The sequence below is a fragment of the Carcharhinus amblyrhynchos genome, chromosome 1 (assembly GCF_965287045.1).
Source record: "Carcharhinus amblyrhynchos chromosome 1, sCarAmb.v2.hapA, whole genome shotgun sequence".
Taxonomy (NCBI): domain Eukaryota; kingdom Metazoa; phylum Chordata; class Chondrichthyes; order Carcharhiniformes; family Carcharhinidae; genus Carcharhinus; species Carcharhinus amblyrhynchos.
Genome location: NC_137324.1, coordinates 107,079,749 through 107,100,934, shown reverse-complemented (window position 1 = coordinate 107,100,934; position 21,186 = coordinate 107,079,749). Strand labels below are relative to the sequence as shown.

Genomic DNA, 21,186 nt, shown 5'->3' with positions numbered 1-21,186 from the left:
AATTCATGTGTAGGTGCAACAAAGCTCACGATGGCAAGTTCGCCTCCTTAGTGGCTGATGTACTGTGGAACACTTGTTGGAATTACAGAATAGAGCCAGTTAGTTGTGAAGGAAAAGGCGATAAGGAGTATTTAGGATTTTCTTTGGAGCAGATTCTTGATATTCTTCCTAAGTTGACTGAAAATGACCTACAGGCAACTTTCTGATTGGCCCAAGGTGAACTTCAAGGCCAACTATAAGGGAGTACATCCCACAGGAAAGTGACATTACCTTTTTGTATATCAGACAGATGAGAATTGTGAATCTTTCAAATTAGGATTGATTTACTAACAGTTCTCAGTTGTGGATTCCTGCTCATTAGGAGTAAGCTGAGATACATTTATGTGGCAGGGGAGAGTCAATGATCTGACAGGTTGATCTCCCAGGGTAGGGTAGAATCAATGAGCACGGAGGCTGATGAGGTTTAACTGAGGCATTGTCTGGTGCAATTTTTCAAAGCCATCTTGGCCTTTTGGCTAAAGTGAAGCATCAGATCAAGCCCAAGATGGGGTGCAATGCCTCATCTTGTCAGCTTGGATCTTGTGTGTCTCCCTGTGGGGACCATGAATTGGATTCAACTGGGACTTAATTTGAATAGAAATTTGAAGCAATTTTCTCAGTGAGAGGATCTGTCTGCTTGGGCTGAAAACTTAAATCCAGAATCAGAAGGGCATTATCCAAAGTCAGGATGGTGCCTAAGTGATCATTTTCAGCATCTTGTGATTGTACATTCGCAAGTATCCTCAATTCCAGAAAGACAGATTCCACAGGCAAAGGCCATTGGAGCTTTAAAACGAAAATACACCCACAGGATTTTTTTAGATTTTCAATAACTCTTTTGTATTATGTATAGAATTTTTTAGGATAAAATGTACTTAGCATCAACTGCTTTATTACAGTGTGAAAGCCCACACAGATGGACAGAAGCCTTCAAGATTGTCATGGTAACTGAGACATGAAAACACCAGCCAGGTTTTTTTTAAAACCAAGTTCTCAGCAATAACTCCACTTCAAAATAAGTGTTTTAAAGTTAAGCAGTATTTGATTAATATGTATATCTGGCAATCTTTGCTCATTGTCCGAGTCAATCTAAAAGGACTAGCTGTTCTTAACATCACATCTGGTACCTATATCTATTGCTATGGTATAAGCTCAATGGAAAACAAAGAAAGAAGTTTATAATTGCACAATCATTTTTTAGCAAATAATATTAATAGATATGAAAATATACCAGCATGATGAAAGATAGGAATATTAGAAGCAGAAGGTTACAGTCTTTCATGATCCCAATCTAATATTTGCATTCTGAGTTCATTTTGCCTTTAAAGCTAAATTAATCAACTAAAAGCTTTGAAGACACTGAGATAAAAAGATCTTCTTATATCAACAGATGTCTGAGACCACAGAAACAAACAGAAGAGCCAGAAATAAAATTGAGATTAAAATGGAGATACAGGGACCACGATTCCACAATCTTGCTTTGTTGCCCTGACTATGTCGGCACTGACCTCTTCTCTTGACCTCATCAGAGTATGAGCTCAGGGTGGGGGATTAGCTAACTTGCACAATTCTGACCATCATCCAAATCAACGTGGGGATGGATGCCATTGGGGGTAGTTGGAGGGTGGAGAGAGGGTGTGTAGTGCAGGAAGATACAGCACTGACAAGCCATTTGGGAAGAAGGCAGCATAACTGACAGAAAGTTGCCAGGATGGTGGAAAATGGGCATCTCTGTTACAAGGCCAGTCCCATTTATGCTTCTGGTTCCAATGGGTATGCACACATACCCACAGCATAAAACCACTCATCACCTAGGTTGGTTCTAAATTGACAAGTTCACTTAGAGATCCTGTGTGGTGCAGAAAATAAAAATGACTGGTTAGTGCATGGGAGTATTTTTCTGAGGGTGTGGGAATGAAGCAGAGTAACTGAAGCTTTACTTGCTCTCTGTCTCTGGCTAATGCCTGATCTGACATGTGTTATCACTGAGTGGCTGAAATGAGAAGAATCAATTTCCCTCTACTGACATTCTTTACCTTAACAGCAGAAAAAACATCTGCAATATGGAAATGGATATAAAATTAAACCATTCCTACTAAACATGTGCTGTGCTACATCATGTGTTTCATATATGACAAAGTTATTTTGTGCAAAATCTTAAGGCAGTAGAGGGTTTGGTGCAGTTACACTCACCTGTAGTGCTTGATGGATGTTGCCATTGTAGTCTATTATCTCTGTTATCCCCTGTTCACCTTTCTGCCCAGGTGGACCCTAAAAGAGCACCATTACAGTCCATAGTCATTACAAGTCCACAGTTGGAAAATGTATGACAACTGATCAAAGAATACTGAAAAACACAAAGCAACTTACTCTGGGTCCCATAAGCCCTGAAGCCCCAGGGTCTCCACGGTCACCCTGGAACACAGAAATAATTATAATTCGGTTTCAGATCTGCGAGCACAAACAATGCAAAACAGGTTAACCCATAGACGTGTGTTATAATTATATGATGATCTAGGTCAGAATGTTGACTATGACAACATGTGATGGACAGAAATTTCATAGCAGACGTTTTGTATGGTGGACATTGGGCAGCAACCATCAAGAAGCAATCCCCATTGAGTGGTTCACTCAATAAAATAAAGCAGTCAATCTCAATGGGTTTCTGTCTTTGAGCTAAGCTTCATGCCAGTAACTAGTCCACAAAGTTAACCATTTGGATATCTCTGACTTCAGTTAACTTTAATACTCTTCAGAAATTGTCCCATCTTAATATTAGAGAGAACAGAATTCTGGCCTGTTTGATTAACCCTCAAATTTTAAGTTTTTTTTGCAAATATATATATTATGAGCACACACTATATATATATTCTGTAACATATGCAATCAGATTATATCCTTCAAATCACCTTCATATATATATTACAGTTATATACTGTAAAATGAGAGATTTTTCCTTTCATTTACTACATTATGGTGTAACTAAGAGCTGATGGCTTCTACACTGGAGGAATAGTGACTATGATGATCACTGCCAGTTTACTGTTCAACACTGAACAACTTGAATGGAGAATTAACACAGGAATATTTGATTAGAAGATGAATAATTGCTTGTGCTATCTACGGCAAAATCTCAAGGTTAAAAATGCTAAATTTACAAACTCGCTAGTCTACCGGATAGGCTGTGCATCTCAATCAAATACCACATGGGGTGGATTATTTATTGCACTGTGTTCCTGTTGGGTATTACATTTTAATAATCTGAGTACACTTGGGGTGATCTTTGACCTTCATCTAAAACCGGCAGGGTGTCAGCAAAGTGGTTGTGCTGCCTTCCCACAGTTAACAGAGAGACCACAACCATATAGAGGTTCAGGGCCTCACTCCAATGCTATCAATGAGCTCTAGATGCCAAGTGGTCACAGTAAAGCCAGTGTAAAGGTCTAACATCTACACTGCCCATTATCAATTTGACTTCAATCTCCTGTCTCTGTAAAGAATTCTTTATTAAACCTATTGTTTTTAAACAACATCACGATACAGTGACATAAATTTTAACAAAACACATTATTGCACACCTTGTTCATGACATCGCATGATGAAAACAATAGGCGGCATTTAATGCCTTCTCCCTTGATGAGTTTGGTGGCTAGGAGAATTTAATCAGGTTTTAGGGTGTTGGGTAGAAGCTGTGCCACCTTCCCATCTCATTTAAATCTGGGACGTAAAGGTTCATGGAGAGCCTTTCCACACCAACATGTCGAGAATGGCCACATCCTACCATCCCTGCTATTGACCCATTGGCAGGCAGGACCTTGCAATGTCAGAAGTAAACCCTGTTGGGTTGCTTGTAGGCTTCCATGGGTGGGGCTATTGTTCAAAGGTACTTAGTACCTGATTGAGGAACCTGGTATTAGGAAGTGGGGGAGGGTGGGGGATGGCAAGGCTAAGAAGCATCCCCCCTGGGCTTGCTGCCAACACCTCTTCTTTTCCCATACGAGCACTCTCTTGCCACCATTCAGCTGTATCACTCACTCCCTTGGCAATCCTGAGTCTCAGGTGGGTGCACTGCCAGCAGCACCAACCACCTCTCTGGTGCCAAGCAACACACAGCTGCTGGCCTCTTACTCTAGAAGGCAAGTGGGGCAGGGGTTATTTCGTCTCCTGGGGTGCTTGATCATGGTGATGGTCTGTCACTGTCCGGTTAAGTGCCTGATTAGTATTTGAGTTGGCAGGCCTTCCAAAAGATGGTGATGTAGGGCTCCCACTAGCTTGCCAGTTGATGGGCAAGACCCCCCTTTGCCTACATCAAATTCAACCCAATGTGTGGTATCCTGGTTCTTCCCTAAGCAAAAAGCACCAAGTACATTTTCATAAAAACAATGTCCTCTTGAAAAGTTAATTCCTTGCTCATTGGAAAATTATAAAGCATAAAAGTTACAGATAATTCAGATATATAAGTACCTCATATCCAAGATACTTGCAGAGGGTCTAATGAGGTGATTTATGGTGGTGGGAGGTGGTTTGGTTCTGGTAAGTGTAAGGGGAGCAGTTATACTAGATAGAGTAAACCTTAAGGCGTACCAATATCAACATAAATCAAGGTATAAGTCTAATTCCAATAGTGGGAATCTAAAAACATTAATGAATTAAATGGTAAAGGCAAAAAACCCCCAAAAAATTGCTAAATTTGAAATGGACCAAATTAGTTATGTGAGAAGCATTGGTGGAATGCACCCAGCAGATTTGAACTGGGTGAGGTAAGTGGAGGAACTATAGAGTTCAAGTATGTGGTTCTGAATGCAATGCATCAATGTGTACCCATTCAAAGCCAAGATATCAGCTTAAAGGCACTCCCACTGGACTGAAGCAGACGTAGAAGGAAAGTTCAAGATCACCTGGAAAAGGTAAAGACACCATAGTCCCAGATGACCATTGGCTACTCTCCTCTTTGAAGGGAAGAACTAACTGATGGTGATTTAACCTGAGGATGACCACACTTCAAGTGAGGGACAAGATTGAGAAAGTGGGCCTTCATGGCCACGTCACAACTTGGGCCAGCTGCAGTGTCCATGTAACAGTGCCCATGATTTGGAAATCAAGTGCAGCATTTGAATTTAAGCATGTGGGCTTTCATTTGGGTAGTCTATATGGCATCAAAATCCAATGTAGATACCCTGTACTGTGGCAGGAATAGACATACGTCCTGATCCAAATACAATATATAGCTAAATATTCTACTTCACTGGATTCTGCAGGAGTCTTTTGTTCTTGCTGGATGTGATCAAGCAATATTCACTCTCATTCGAGTGGGGTCAGATTTGCTGGAGTGCAGGAAACATCAGGTGCATGAAGATGATCAGTACTTGGGAATTCTCCGAATGCTGCAGCATTGGAGCAAAATGTCCAAGTTGCAGACATTACCAGTTTTTGGGTTATCAATTTTGAGGTGTTCTATTGTGGGTTTATGAAGCTGATGTCTTGCCCTACTGATTTTTCTCGAGGTGTGCTGAAGGAGATTATTTTGGGTAAGGCGGTGAAGGATGTATATTTCGATTTCATTCTGGCCTTTGATATAGTTACCCTGGAAGGCTGGTGTTTCAAGTATGAAGACAGCAGAGCTTTATTAGTGTCAGGTCCTTTACTGAATTGCTTATGATGGCTGCAAGCAGAGGCAGCCCCATAGCTTAGTCACATGAGTACAGAAAGCCAGATGTGTCAATCAGACTGGTTAGATTTCAAAACCCAAACATTCACCCGTTCATATCTGAAAAACAATACAAACGTTCTCTTCTTTGTGAGCAAGGGACACGTTTGCGTGCACAATCCTGTGTGACTGAGTTACCCATCATACATCCACTGTTTTCATGCAATAGTAACTGTTTGTTCTACTAGCCAGTCCTTGCATATGCATTGCGCACATATTCTTTAGATTGTGCAGTTCTCTTAATGGTCCACGTGTGAATTGACATTAGCTGTATGTCTGGCTGATGTTCCTTGTCTGCAGGGTGTTGTTGTTTTGTTGCAGCTATTATGAATATCTGGTGAGATCCCTTCCTCCTGACCAGTTAATTGTGGTGAAGGAGCAGCTTCACTGTTTGAGCACATATACCTGTGGTTGTGCCTTTACATCTGGTTGAGTATTTTCAATTTCCACTTTGAGTTGTCAGTAGTAAAACTGTGGGCCATTATTTTCTCTTGGTACCTTTGTGCTGTCTCTGAAATTTATTTGTTTGGATCTTGCACAGCTTGGTTCATTGATGCCATTGGTTTATTGTGCATTTTCCTTGGCATATATTCATCTAGGATCTTGCCCTTTAAATCTTTCATTTCAACTCTGATGTGAACATTTTCCTGCAGAATTGAGTCATTTACCTTCAGCTTATGCATTTCATTGCACTGACGTGATCTATTTGAATATCGTCTCTCTCTCTCTGGAGCTCTGTGTTTCTCTTTCTCTAGGGGTTTTCTGTTGCCCTTTCTCTGTTTACATGTTCAGAGCTACCTGCCAAGCTTTAGACATGCTCTGGCTGAGGTAAGTGCCACCAATGATCTAAAACTCAAGATCTTCCTTCTTGCCATAGCATTGGCCTGTCAGACTGATTTGTCCTCTCGGTATAAGTATCGTGGCATCACATAGCCTCAATCTTACTTTCAGTGGCCTCAATTTCAGATCTCCATGTTCAGCCACTTCACACAGACCTGTGGAGGTCAATAACTTCCATGATGCACCTGTGGCTATTTGCCATTTCTTATTCATTTCACGCAATGATGACCATAGAGGGAGAGTAGTAGTGAAAAACCATTTTGCTCCTATAGACTTGACTGAACCAACCTGTTGCATTGTTTATAATTCTGCTCATCTGCTGATAGCTCTCCAGTGACCATCTGTATCAGCTTGGTTTAGGTTTCCAAATTCACATGAGTCCACCAGCTGTGTTACTCCAGTCACACACTGTTCACTGGTCTCTTTTTCACCCTGATCTTAGCATTGAATACTTATCATTCATAAGTAACATTCACTCAGGTTTCAAATGTGCGTTCAAGGTGTTTAAGATCTTAAATGATTGATCTATTGTTGGGATTAAAAGTTTAGTGCCTAGATTGATAAATGATACAAAGCTAATGAAAGGTAGCTAGCTTCAAAACTGAACAGGATAAGATACAAGACAAAATAGATATTCCTGGGAATTGGGCAGATGATGTTTAATGTAAGGAATGTAAGTGCTTCAGATAAAGCCAAAAAATTCAGAAAGGAAATATTAATATTAATCAAAATAGACAAAAAAAGGGTCTGAACATCCGCATTGTGATGCTCTACCCCTACTTCCTTATCTAACAGTCTTTGCAATCCCATCTCACCTGACCTTTCTAATTAGGTCGGGCAGGATCTGAACAGTGCAATAGCAGACTCCCTCGAACCTCGTGTTGAGTGCAGCGCAGTCAGGTATGAGGAGGCCATGGCCCTTTTTTATGACAATAGCGGGTAAGACGTGCAAGTTATCAGGTAAGTTAAGGGTCCAGACAATTTTAAAGATCCTTGACAAGCCAAGGAGTAGGTAAATTTTGAAGGGGGGGTGGGGGTAGTGGATTTTGGGGTTAGATTCTGTTTTGTTGTGCCTCAAGAGGAGTTTACGTCTCAAGTCTCGGGGGACAAGGAGAGAAATCTTGATAGTAAGGGAAGGCAAAGACTCCCAGGAAGGAAAATCCCATGGGAGGTTGCGGAGGAAGGATATAGTCCATCGAGTGGGAAGCCTGTGGGGGAGTGGGGAGGAAATCCCCTGTGTGGAAGGTATCATGTTGGGGGGGGGCTGAATTCTGTGGAATTCTTCATGGAGTGGGGAGTTGCCGTGAGGGAGTCCATTAAGATTTACATGGCATAGAGTCAGTCCCTTGGAGTGTAGGACTATTCAATAGTCATCCCGAAGCTTGAAGTGGCTTTAATCCTTTTTACTTTTCTGGGTAACTATTGATGTAACACAGTCGGGACCATCCAAATTTTACAATTTAAGTCATATTTTGGAAGGTTCCCTTGCAGCACTGGGCAATTACGTGTCAACCTTATCTAGGAACTTCATTGGGTGGAGGGAATTGGAGGGTGGGGGAGGGTGTTGTCCCCAATGAATCTTTGTGGTCCCCACCAAGAACAATGCCCATAAGCCAAGTTACAAGGCAATATGGATGGGAAATAGAAAAAGGATCTGGGAGTCCTGAGTGACAACAAACTGAAGCGTTTGTGACAATACTTAGTGGCAGCGAGTGAAGTAAATCAGATGTTGCGAAGTATTAAAAGGCCAATATTGAGCCACAAAAGTGAAGTAATCCTTTCGCTTTATAAATCTCAGGAGAAAATGCATTTGGAATAATGCACGCAGTTTTAGCTGCCTCGGTGGACAAAGTACATTGCAAGGATTGAGAAGATATACAGGTGGGCAACTGAAGAGATCGAGGGGATGGGGAGGGACTGGATTGCAAAGAGCAATTCTATCAGCTGGCCATGTTCTCACTGTAACGGAGAATAGTGAGTGTTGACATGATTACTGATTTTAACATTCAAACTGGACTAAAATAATGTGGATTGCAGCAAGTTGGTTCAAACTGATGGGGCCTCACAGTGCCAGGGACCCAGGTTCGATTCTGGCCTCAGGTCATTGTCTGTGTATAGTTTGCACCTTCTCCCCGTGTCTGCATGAGTTTCCGCCAGGTGCTCTGGTTTCCTCCCACATCCAAAGATGTGCAGGTTAGGTGGATTGGCTGTGCTAAATTGCCCCTTAACGTCAGGGGATTAGTTAATGCCCAGAGTTACAAGGATAGGGCCTGGATGGGATTGTTGTTGGTATGGGCTGAATGGGCCAAATGGCCTTGTGCTGCACTGTAGGGATTCTATGAGTCTATGTCCTGTGCTTAAAGGGGGTTAAATTTAAATCTAATCTGGAGAAATAATGTTTCAATGAGTGAGTGATGAAGCTTTGGATGGCCTTCCTAGGAAGGCAATGAAAGCAGAAAATGGTGATTTGTTCACATGCAAATGAGATAAATTAGTTGCAAAAATAATATTTTGGGTTAGTATATATGTAATCTGAGCCATAAAATTTGGTAACTAGTACGTCTGAAAGACTTTGAGCCCCTGATTCCCAAAACTTATATGGCTGAAAGTTGTCCTCAACCCATGTCTGGGTTTGTAGTAGACTAATTGATAGAGATTGATTGGCATGATTCATCATCAACTCCAGCATTATTTTGGCATGCAATACCAGGCTGATAGGCAAACCAGATGGTCTTTCATGCTTTTTCATTTAGCAATTCGTACGCTCTTCTAAGCTGCAATATCAGTTTGCAGCATTTGATGGTGCTATTTCTTGTTCTCTTTATTGTAAAGGTACAGGCATGACATTATTTTGGCAATAGGTCCCTCTGGATGAAAGGTAAAAAAGAGAGAAAACTGTGACTGTGGGAGAAAAGACAACCTAATGCTTCCCTTGAGAATTAGATTCATAGCCTCCAGATACGTGACTGGCTTGCTACCTGCTCCATTGTCGAGGCAGCTGTGAAATACCATGGGCTTGTGACTGAGGTTTGCAGACACCTTATTACTAGCAAAACCCTGCCAAAAAATATAACCTGGTGAGGAAAGGGGGAAAACCACATGCATGTGTCAAAATGTCTCAATAAGAATGAAAAGTGTGAATCTTTGTGGGGCAGAGAGATGAGGAAAGAACACGCTTGCTTCATAAATGGAAGCTGTTAAATGAACTTCAGTGTGTGCTTCTTTGATGAGTTACACATGCACCACATGCAAAAAAACAACTGTCTCCTTCAGAGTCCAGTGTAAGCGTGATGGATGAGTGAGCCTTAAGGAGTAAAATCTTTCATCTTTTTAAGTAAACACTGGCTTACATTTTTGAGGTTTAATTCAGCCCTGTCAAAGGCCTCTTTCTTTTACCTGAAACAAGCAGATTATTGGGCTAATGATTTCTTTCTGTCCATTTTCACAGTGATCCCAGTGAATGCCTTGAACATGAGGGGTGCTTGTGTAGAACTGGATTAAGTCAAACACTTGTTCTGTTGCAGTGGTCTTCCAAATATAATGCAGGTACCATTCAAGAAGCAGTGGAATGTTGTAACAAGGTACAGAGGACAACGTAGAATATCTTTTCAGCTGCCTTAACACTTGTTTCCTCTGCTCACCTTTGCCTATTAAAACAATTCCACTTCCGACTATCTCCCCCCCCCCCCCCCCCCCCAAACCTCCTGTTACCCTGGCCTGGAACTCCCACATCTGAATAATTTTGTTTCTCTTTCTTCCCATGCTCTCTCCAAACTCATCACTTCCATGAAGCCCAAGTCCTCCTTCCTTGATCACCCATTTCCATTAAACTGCTAACCTCTCAATGACCCTCCCTGGTCCCCATGTGAGTTGTAATGTAAATCTCTTTGCTTCTCAGGGAGTTTCCCAGTGCTTTTCAATCTGTTGTCAGGAAACCCCACCCCCAAAAAAAAACAACCTTTAGTGCATGAGAATGACTGCCCCTTTGTTCATTTATCTTTCCTCACTAAATTTAAATTCCTCCAATCAGGTTTCAGAATTTGAAATGATGCCAAGCAAATTCATGAATGACGTTCACTGGGCTTGTAACTGTGGCTCATTATCCTTCCTCATCCTCCTGGACCCTCTGTAATTTTTGATGTGGTTCTCACTCTATTACCCTACAATCTCTGGCCTGTTGTTCTGCTTGCTATAACTGTCTTCACTTGGATCCACTCTCATCTATCCACTCTTGACCATGGCGTTCTCATCAATTCTTTTTCCAACTCCACACCCGGGAGCCATCCAACAATTGCTCCTGAAGTCTCCCCTTTCCCTTATCTAAGGTGGCACGGTGACACAATGGTTAACACTGCTGCCTCACAACGTCAGGAACCCGAGTTCAATTCCGGCTTTGGTTCACTGTCTGTGGGGAGTTTGCACTTCCTCCTCATGTCTGCGTGGGTTTCATCCCCGGGGGTCCAGTTTCCTCCCACTCTCCAAAGATGTGCAGATTAGGTGGATTGGCCATGCTAAATTGCCCCTCAGCGTCACGGGGATTAGTGGGGTAAATACATGGAGTTGGGGGTAGGGTGTTAGCGTGGATAAAGGATTGGTTGTCAAATAGGAGGCAGAGAGTGGGGGTCAACGGGTGCTATTCGGATTGGCGGATGGTGACTAGTGGAGTGCCCCAGGGGTCGGTGCTGGGGCCTCAGCTATTTACCATTTATATAGATGATCTGGAGGAGGGAACCGAGTGTAGAGTGTCGAAATTTGCTGATGACACCAAGATTGGGGGAACGGCAAATTGTGCGGAGGGTGTGGAGAGTCTACAGAAGGATCTAGATAGGCTGGGCGAATGGGCCGGGAAATGGCAAATGGAATTTAATGTTGGCAAGTGTGAGGTGGTCCACTTTGGTAGGAAAAATGGTAGGAAGGACTATTACTTACGAGGCGAAAAACTGCAGCAGGCGACGGTGCAGAGGGACCTCGGGGTCCTTGTGCACGAGTCGCAAAAACCCAGCTTGCAGGTGCAGCAGGTGGTCAGGAAGGCGAATGGGATGCTGGCCTTCATAGCGAGGGGGATTGAATATAAAAGTAGGGAGGTCTTGCTGCAGCTGTATAGGGCATTGGTGAGGCCGCAACTGGAATACTGTGTGCATTTTTGGGCGCCGCACCTGCGCAAAGATATTTTGGCCTTGGAGGGAGTGCAGAGGAGGTTTACTAAGCTGATACCGGAGTTGAGGGGGTTGAGCTATGAGGAGAGGCTGAATAAATTAGGCTTGTACTCGTTAGAGTTTAGAAGAATGAGAGGAGATCTCATTGTGACGTATAAGATGATGAATGGGATGGATAGGATAGAGGTGGAGAGACTCTTCCCGCTCAGAAAGGACAGTAGGACTAGGGGGCACAGCCTCAAGATAAAAGGGGGGCGGTTTAGAACGGAGTTGAGGAGGAACTTCTTCACTCAAAGGGTGGTGAATCTCTGGAATTCTCTGCCCGGTGGAGGCTGCCTCGCTAAATATTTTTAAGACGCGGGTTGATGGGTTTTTGATAAGAGAGGGGATTAAGGGTTATGGGGAGAGGGTGGGAAAGTGGAACTGAGCAACGACAGATCAGCCATGATCTTATTGAATGGCGGGGCAGGCTCGAAGGGCTGGATGGCCTACTCCTGCTCCTATTTCCTATTTCTTAAATAGATGGGGTTATAGGGACCTGGGTGGGATTGTTGCTGGTGCAGGCTCAATGGGCCGAATGGCTCATTCTATGTTTCTATATATTGATTCTTGCAAAATTATCCACAAACAAGAATACCATTTCGCCATTTTCGTTGGATGATACTTTACATATCTACGCATGAATTGTGCACTGTGTGCTGTCAGGTAGCTTCTCTGATGCTCTGTCATGGATAAGTTATGATTTTCTCCAGTTAAACATTGACAAGAACTGAAGCTATCAGTTTGCCTTCCATTAAAACTCTCTGTTCCATCAACTCCTCCACCCAATTAATGGGATTGAGGGTTATAGATAGGCCTGGTAGGTACGGATATGATTGGCGCAACTTGTGGGCCGAAGGGCCTGTTTGTCCTGTAGTGTTCTATGTTCACTCCCCTTGCCATTGTCTCAGGTTAACCCGACTACTTGCAAACGTTTTACACTGTCCTGAATTTCTGACTCAATGATTGCCTCTTTTCCCTCCATAACATGGTCCATCTCCGTCCTACCTTTGTGAGTTCTGACACCTTAGCTCTAGAGGCTCTCACCTCTTCCTTATTTACATGCTGCTCTGGTAGCATAGATCATATAATCCCGGTAGTGCAGAAAGAGGCCATTTGGCCCATCAAGCTTGCACCAATACAATGTCTTACCCAGGCACCTCCCCATCCTTTCCCTGTAACCCCACACATTTACCATGGCTAGTCTACATAATCTACACAATTTGGGAGACCAAGGAGCAATTTAACATGGCCAATCCATCTATCCTGCAAATCTTTAGACCATGGGAGGTAACCAGAGCACTCGGAGGAAACCTATGCAGACAGAAGGAGAACATTCAGAATCCACACAGTCACCCAAAGCCAAAATTGAACCTGGGTCCCTGGATCTGTGAGGCAGCAAGGCTAACCACTATACCATTGTGACATAATTGACAAACAAGAGTTCAACTTCTGCATATAAACTAATGTCATCCAACTCTACCTATTCACAATTTCTTGCACCGCTCCTCCATTGCCTCTTATACTATCAGACTGTATGGCAATATCTAGTCTTGGATGACATAGTTAAATAAGGGGGGACTAAAACCATCATCTCTGGATCCCATCACAAATACTGCATGTTTGTCATTTACCCTATCCCTTTCGCTATCTGAGGCTGGAGCAGACAGCCTACTCCCATCTCTTTATCTTTATTCTTTCACACTTATTGAGTGCCATTGTCAAGACCAGAGTTTTGGATCACTGTAGTCCATCTGGTACAGGTGCACCACAGTACTGATGGGAAGGGAGTTCCAGGATTTTGACAATGTAGGAACGACAGTATAATTCCAAGTCAGGACAGTGAATGTCGTGGAGGAAAATTTGCAGGTGCTGGTGTTCCTTTGCATATGCTGCCTTTGTCTATCTAGGTGGCAGAGGTTGCGAGTTTGGAAGGTGCTGTCAAAGGAGGTTTGATGAATTCCTGCAGTGCATCCTGTAGATGGTAGGCACTACTGCCATTGTTCATTGGTGGTGGAGGAAGTGAATGTTTAAATTGGTGGATGGGGTGTCAATCAAGCAGACTGCTTTCTCTTGCACGGTGTTGAGCTTCTCGAGTATTGTATTCATGCAGGCTGGTGGAGAATATTCCATCACACCCCTGATGTGTGCATTGTGGACAGTGGACAGGCTTTGGGGAGTCAGTGATCACTCACCACAGAATTCCCAGCCTCTGACCTTCTCTTGTAGCCACAGTTTTATATAGGCCAGTTCAGTTTCTGATCTGATCAATGGTAACCCCCCACGATTTCAGCAGTGTGGAGGGGCAAGTGGGCAGGGGAGGGGGAATGGAGGAGTGTAGCCTCTCAAGGGGGAGATGGTGAGATTCTCTCTTGTTGGGAGGTGGTCATTGTCTAGCACTTGTGTGGTGCAAATATCACTTGTCACTTATCAGCCCAAACCTGAGTGTTGTCTGCATCCTGCTGCATATTGGCACGGACTGCTTCAATATTGAAGGAATTGCGAATGCTGATGAGCAATGCGCATCATCAGCAAATATCCCCACTTTTGATCTTACGATGGATAAAAGATCATTGTTGAAACAGCTGAAGATGGTTGGGCTTAGGACACTATCCTGAGAAACTCCTGCAATGATGTCCTTGAGGTTGAGATGATTGGCCTTCAACAACTACAATCACCTTCGTTTGTGCCAGGTATGATTGCAACTAGTGAAAAGATTTCCTCCAGATTCAGTTCGACTTGAATATTTCCAAGGCTCCTTGATGCCACACGCTGTCAAATACTATCTTGATGTCAAGGGCAGTCACTCTTACCTTCTTTTACCCATCTCCCATCAACTACTGAAAACATCATTGATGCCTTGGTTACCTTCTGATTCCACTATTCTACTGCTCTCCTGTTTTGCATTCTTTCCTCCATGTTCTGTAAACCTCAGTTCCACCAAAGCTCTGTTTTCCTGAACCCAAACAAGTCCCACTCATGTATCATAGCGTACTTGCTGACCGAAATTACTACTTAGTCTGTCTCATTGATTTAACACAATGTGGGCTAAATTGAACAAGCCACAAAAACAGGCACCAGGATTGTGATGACCTGTGCCTCTTGAATGTAATGCAGACAGGACAGCATCTTTGTGCTACCTGCTCATTTACATGATTTCAGTAGACAGCGAGTGCTAAATATACTACTGTTTTGCTGCATTTATCAGCAGGGTGCCCCAGAATTATATAAAGCATTGCTTAAAGAAAGCTTGCCTCTTTTAAAGATGAGGTGAATTTTGGCCAGAACAGATGCTGGGAGTGTAGTGGGAGCTGAATCTGACCTTGAAAAGACAAAGATGCAATGTGGAAGAGAACAGCCATCCATGTTCTCTGAGACTTGATGGAGAAGGTGGAAAGGAGGATGGTATGGTGGCACAGAAGAGCGAGGCGGTGGCACAGTGGTTCGCACTACTGCCTTTCAGTGCCACTCAGGTTCAATTCTGGCTGAAGTGACTGTCTGTATGGAGTGGGCACTTTCTCCCCAGGTCTGCATGGATTTCCGGTTTCCTCCCACAGTCCAAAGATGTGCGAGTTAGGTTGATTGGCTATGCTAAATTAACCTGTGTTAGGGGGATTGGTGGGGTAAATGTGTGGGGTTACTGGAATAAGGCCTGGGTGGGAATGTTGTCAATCTAGACTCGATGGGCTGAATGGCCTCCTTCTGTATTGAAGTGTTCTATGATTCTGTGATAAGGAGCGGTGTACTGTATCTGGAGGGACCAGGAGTCCTTAAAGATACACATTGAAAGGGTAATGGGAGCAGAGAGTCATGGACACCAATGAAACCAATCTAGACCTGAGGATCTGAATGTAGTGCCACAAAAAGTTTTGGACTCATGGGTGGTCAAGGTCAGTGTTTGCATCATCGAATGCCATACCCCAACAACTGCCTCAGTCACTCATCAAATCACCACACTGCCATTATCAACAATCTCTATCCACCCGGACTCATTCCTAACATTCATATGCTTCACTGCATGTTCACATAAAACACTTCTCCACTCTCACATCCACATCGCCAGTTATTCAACCATGACCATCACATCACTCTCAGATTGCACCACATACACTGATGCACCTCCCTCTTTCCTCCAGTACAAGCTTGTGCACATCCGGAAACAGCAGTGGCAGGAATGTTCTCACTTCCATGGAGGGGAATCACTGAAGTCATGGCTGGTGACAGGAGCTGAAAATATTGAAAGGGATATGCTCCTCATATGAAGTCCTCTTTCTCACGTCCCATCATCCTACAATCTCTTTGGATATACAAGCTACAGATGATGTAATCAGGGTCTTCTTCCTTTCCAACCTTTAGTGATTCAACAGTGATGAAAATTGGTGGGTTTGATAACCAGCAGTGGATCTGTAACACCATTTTCATGCCTGTCAGCAAATCTACCCCAATATTACAAATTGTGTGAAAGATCTTCTTCCCTTATGGAAGTTGCTTATTGTTTTCACAGTCATCTCCCTCCACTGAGACTGATGGTGTGTGGCTCCATCACAACTCTCACACTGACCTCTCTTCCTACAATCTGATTTGAAGACATTTGTCCTGGCAAAGACACCATACCATCTGTGTGTTACTGATATTCCTGTCTTAAACACTGCCTGATCATCATCTAAGGCCAGAAAAGATGTCCACCTCTCAAATTCAGCAAACAGCTTCCGAAGAGAAAGAAAGAGAGAGGTGAGATTCGAAGCACTCACCAGAGAGGGATAAATTTTAAATCTGGATATTTGTCATGAGGTCAGAAGCTTATCACACTTCATTATTATTTAGCTGGAAGAAATGTGGATATGTTTTCACCACACATACCTTCTAATAGATGAATTGGGAACAGGAATATTGTCTCTCAGGTGTCTCAATGCATCCACACAGGAACTGCAGTGATTAGGTGTGAAAGACCTGGCCTTCTTCGAGCTCAACACAGCCTCCAGAAACCAAGGTAGAGAGTTAGATGATTTCCTTATGAAATTTTTGTGGATTAAATTGGTCCCTCATAGTTCCTTTGGAGCTGTCAGTCTAGACTGCCTGGAAGTCCTGAAGTTACGTCCAGCAAGCATGGAGGCTAATCACTGACCACCTTTAAGTTAATAGTCAAAAACACTGGCAAGGCTAATGGAATCTTGGGAATTTAAGTCCCCAGATAGACCTGTTCAAATAGGAAAGCTGGAATGCCTGAGGATTGTCATTATAATCAGAATTAAGCCTAGCAGAAAGATGCTGAAGTGATTCTACAGGCCGTTGTTTGTTAGCCCTGGGAGTTTTTTCCTCTTCATTAGTGACACCATGATGAAAGGCAATAAACTCCTGCCTTTAAAAGTCTGTTGGGGCCTTCCTTTCAGACTTTTCAATGCCTGTTTTTCTGACGCACTTCATTGAGTATTGTTATTCTACCGGAGCTGATTTCCAAATTATGCTTGCTTGGCTCAACATAGACCGAGCCGCCTGAGTTACCCTTCCTTCTCTGAAATGCTCTGTGGCTGGGGAACAAGTTGGGCTGTCTGTGTGTACTTCCATGCACCTGAGAGTTCTATTTATGGGTACACAAATGCTGGGCAGTTTTACAATCAAGAGAACTGGCTCAGCTCTCAACTAACAGTAAAATGATTAAAAATTAAAGGTGAAAGATATTGCACTAATCCACTGCACAATTTGGACATTCTCCAAAGTTTTGCATTGTGCTGGTTGTGGGTGTGTCACACTCGGCATGAAGCTAATCAAAGTTATACTTGATTTGATCTTGTATCTAGTACCTACAGGTGCTCCACATCTGAATTATGTCACACAATTTGTCCTGGTATGAAGCTAAAAAGTTTTGTCTCAGTGTTACCTGTGTATTGCAACCAATCTGCTGTAAAATCAATTAGCAAAAGGACTTTTACATCAAATTTAAAATAAATATATACACACATACACACAATGAAAATCTCATCCTAGACAAGAATCCATGCATTTTTATCTACTGTGGCACAGGGTTCTGAGTTCAACACCTGAAGGTAAACAGCTAGATTTAGCGCTATTAGCTTGCTTCTATTGGAAGCTGGCTCTGCTGAATCCTCATCATTGTTTTTAGAAAAACACATTCACAAAGATTTGCCATTAAAGGGTAAATCCAAGCAAAAATGAGAAGTGTTGGAGTAAGCAGTACGCACTGAGGAACAGCAAGAAATTTGGTTACAAATCTGTCAGCCAGTATAAATGGGCAGGCAACAGAATGGGTACCAGAGTATTGAGGTCTAACTATGGAACATTGTGCTCTGTGACAAAGTAACAGGGTACTTAAGATGAACCCATAGGGAAGTCAGACAAAACATTTTACTCTTAGGGTAATAGAATTGTGGAATAATTTACCAGGGAAAGCCATTGATGTAAATTGGTTAAGAGAGAGAGGGAATAAAAGGTACAATAGGGGATCTGATGTATAAAAATTGATGGCCTTGGTGGGCCCAAAGGGTGTTTTTCTGTTCTTATACAGATTCTATGTAGCTTTTTGTTCTGGATAACTCTGGCCATCTTTAACCTTGACAGCTCGGGACCAATTTCACCCCTACAAAGATTTTGAAGTCGCTCTTAATTATTAACCAATAAAAAGAAAAGCTCAAGCAATGAAGTAACCTACAGCACTGACCTTTACTCCATAGCGGCCTGGCATCCCCAGTTCACCTGGCTCACCCTGTTCCAGGTCACACAGTGATAAATAAGGAAAAGCAACAGAAGTGGAGCAGCAGGGAAAGATAAAGGTGAAACATTCGGTCATTTTGTGAACAGAGATTGTTAGGAAGCATGGTTAATGATACTTTCATATCAATGCAATATTTAAATGGCAATCTTAATTTCTGCAGATATACTCTACACATTAAAATGAATGGGTTTAATTAAGTTGGAGTGCAAAGTCTCTTTTTGATATCTGTTGGGGGAAGTGGTACTTATTTAACAGATATTGTTGGCAGTGATTTAGCAATAATGGAGATAAAAATTGAATATAGCTAAGATTCTTCTGTACATACTCTGCAAGCTACAGTATACAAAAGTTATACATCTGTGTAATGTGTTTTTTAAAAAAACCCATGCAGGGCAGTGCTGTCATATATTTTGCTATCCTGTCCCATCTTCTATCCTCAGAGTCATAGTGAAATGTAGCTGGAGTCCCGATGTGCCCTTCAAGGTTGCAGTGAGGTCCCCTAACTTTCTGGCGTTACAGTGAGGTACAATCTTATCCCTTCTCTCTCCTGGATTGCAATAAAGTACAGATGCTCCCAGGGTTTCAGTGAGGCACAGATGATTGATCCTTCAGTAAGGTACAGACAGCCTTTCCCCTGAGGGTTACAGCCAAGAGGGTACAGGCTGTACCACACTAACCCTAGGAGGGGGCCTGGCTCTACCACACTGTAACCCTAGTAGGGTACAGGCTGTACCACACTGTAACCCTAGGAGGGGGCCTGGCTCTACCACACTGTAACCCTAGTAGGGTACAGGCTGTACCTCACTGTAACCCTAGGAGGGGACTGGCTGTACCTCACTGTAATCCTAGGAGGGGCTTGGCTGTACCACACTGTAACCCTAGGAGTGGGGCTGGCTATACAACACTGCAGCCCGAGGAGAATGGCTGGCTGTACCTCACTGTAACCCTAGGAGGGGGCCCAGCTGTATCACACTGTAATCCTAGGAAGGGGACTAGTTGTACCACACTGCAACCTAGGAGAGGGACTGGCTGTACCATACTGCAACCCTAGGGATTGGGCTGGCTGTACTAGACTATAACTGTAGGAGTGAGAAGTACAAAACTGTGGCAAATGGATTGCCATGTTGACAAGTGTGAGGCCATTTACTTTAGACATAAATAGGACAGAACAGAGAATTTTCTAGACACTGAAAAGTTAGAAATAGTGGAGATCCAAAGAGGGTGAGAGATCTAAGTATATAGATCATTAAGATAGCATGAACAAATACAGAAAACAATCTAAAAAGCTAATGGAATGCTTGTCTTTATAGCTATAGAGCAGGATTACAAGGGAGTAAAAAGCATGCTTTAACTATGGAAATCCCTAGTTGGACCACACTGATAATATGGTGAACAGTGCAAGTAAAGCACCCATGAAATGGTATACTGGCCTAAGAGGGAATGCAGCTTATTTTTACCAGAATGATGCCTGGACACCAAAGGTTAAATTATGACGAAAGGTTAAACTACTAAGAACTGTGCTCCATGAAATTTAAAAGTTAAAACGTGATTTGATTGAAGCTTTAAAAGGGAACAAATGGGGTAGATAGTAGGGTATAGCAAGCCCCCTGCCATCATAATCACCAATACCCCACTTCCCACTTGATTCAGAAGAGCTTGTAGCTCAAAACCTGGGCCTCCATGAGGCAGTGTGAGCTATCAGCAGTAGCAGGATTGTATTTAACCACAATCTGTAACCTCATGACCCAGTGCACCCTTCACTCCACAGTTATCATCAAGCCAAGGTAGCAACCAATGAGGAGTACAGGCGAGCCTGCCAGCAACATCATACCTTAAAGTGAAGAAGTAAACTATTGAAGGTGCAACACTTAGCTACACATTTGCTCAACAGTGGAAGCAGAATGCTCTAAATATGGTGGGGGAAACCCACAACCGATGGATCAGATCAAAGCTTTGTAGCTCTGTAATATTCAGTCATGGACAACTAGACAATTAACCAAAGGGACGCTCAAAGTACATCTGCATACTCAATGATGGTAGAATCAGCATGAGTGTGCAAAAGACTGCTGTATTTACAACTACCCTTAGCCATAGAATCAGAGGTTTACAGCATGGAAACAGGACCTTCGGCTCAACAATTCCATGCCGCCCATTTTTTTAAACAACTAAGCTAGTCCCAACCACTTGCGTTTGGCCCATATCCCTCTATACCTATCTTACCCATTTGGGTAACTCAGTCTCTCCCCAATATTCCCATCACCATAATCTCCAATTCTCTTTTGCAGCTTGCGACCTATTCATTTAAGAATGTGGGCCCATAGCTACACTGGCGTAGTAAGTTTATCTTTAATAATTAATTATTTAATAGTAATTATTTAATGTGATATATCAAGGAGAAAGTGGACAAGAATGATCTCATTTAAAAAAAAACAAATTTGTGGTAATTTACAACTTTCTGGGCACCCCACTTCCAAACTAACCAACTTTTTTGGTTGAATGAGCAATTGACAAGATATTCCTCCTGTGTTTAATCTCAAAATAGGAGGTCTTGCTCTTTGAAGTCACACAGGCCATGAGCAGTCCCTGAATTGTGAATCACATCACTCCCATAGCACTGCAAAGATGTTCACACAGAGCAACTGAGGAGACCCAAAACACATTTTCCCAGCCTGACA

General features: G+C 42.8%; 1 protein-coding gene across 1 annotated transcript in view; it reads right to left on the bottom strand.

Annotated features, from left to right (window-relative positions):
* Positions 1–21,186, bottom strand: part of col25a1 (collagen type XXV alpha 1 chain) — a 168,458-nt gene that overhangs the window by 70,855 nt on the left and 76,417 nt on the right. Inside the window, exons 16-18 of the mRNA XM_080190193.1 lie at positions 18,458–18,502; positions 2,410–2,454; positions 2,233–2,310 (exon numbers count right to left, since the gene is read on the bottom strand). Coding sequence (XP_080046319.1) covers positions 2,233–2,310; positions 2,410–2,454; positions 18,458–18,502 — 168 coding nt within the window. The remainder of the gene's footprint in view (positions 1–2,232; positions 2,311–2,409; positions 2,455–18,457; positions 18,503–21,186) is intronic.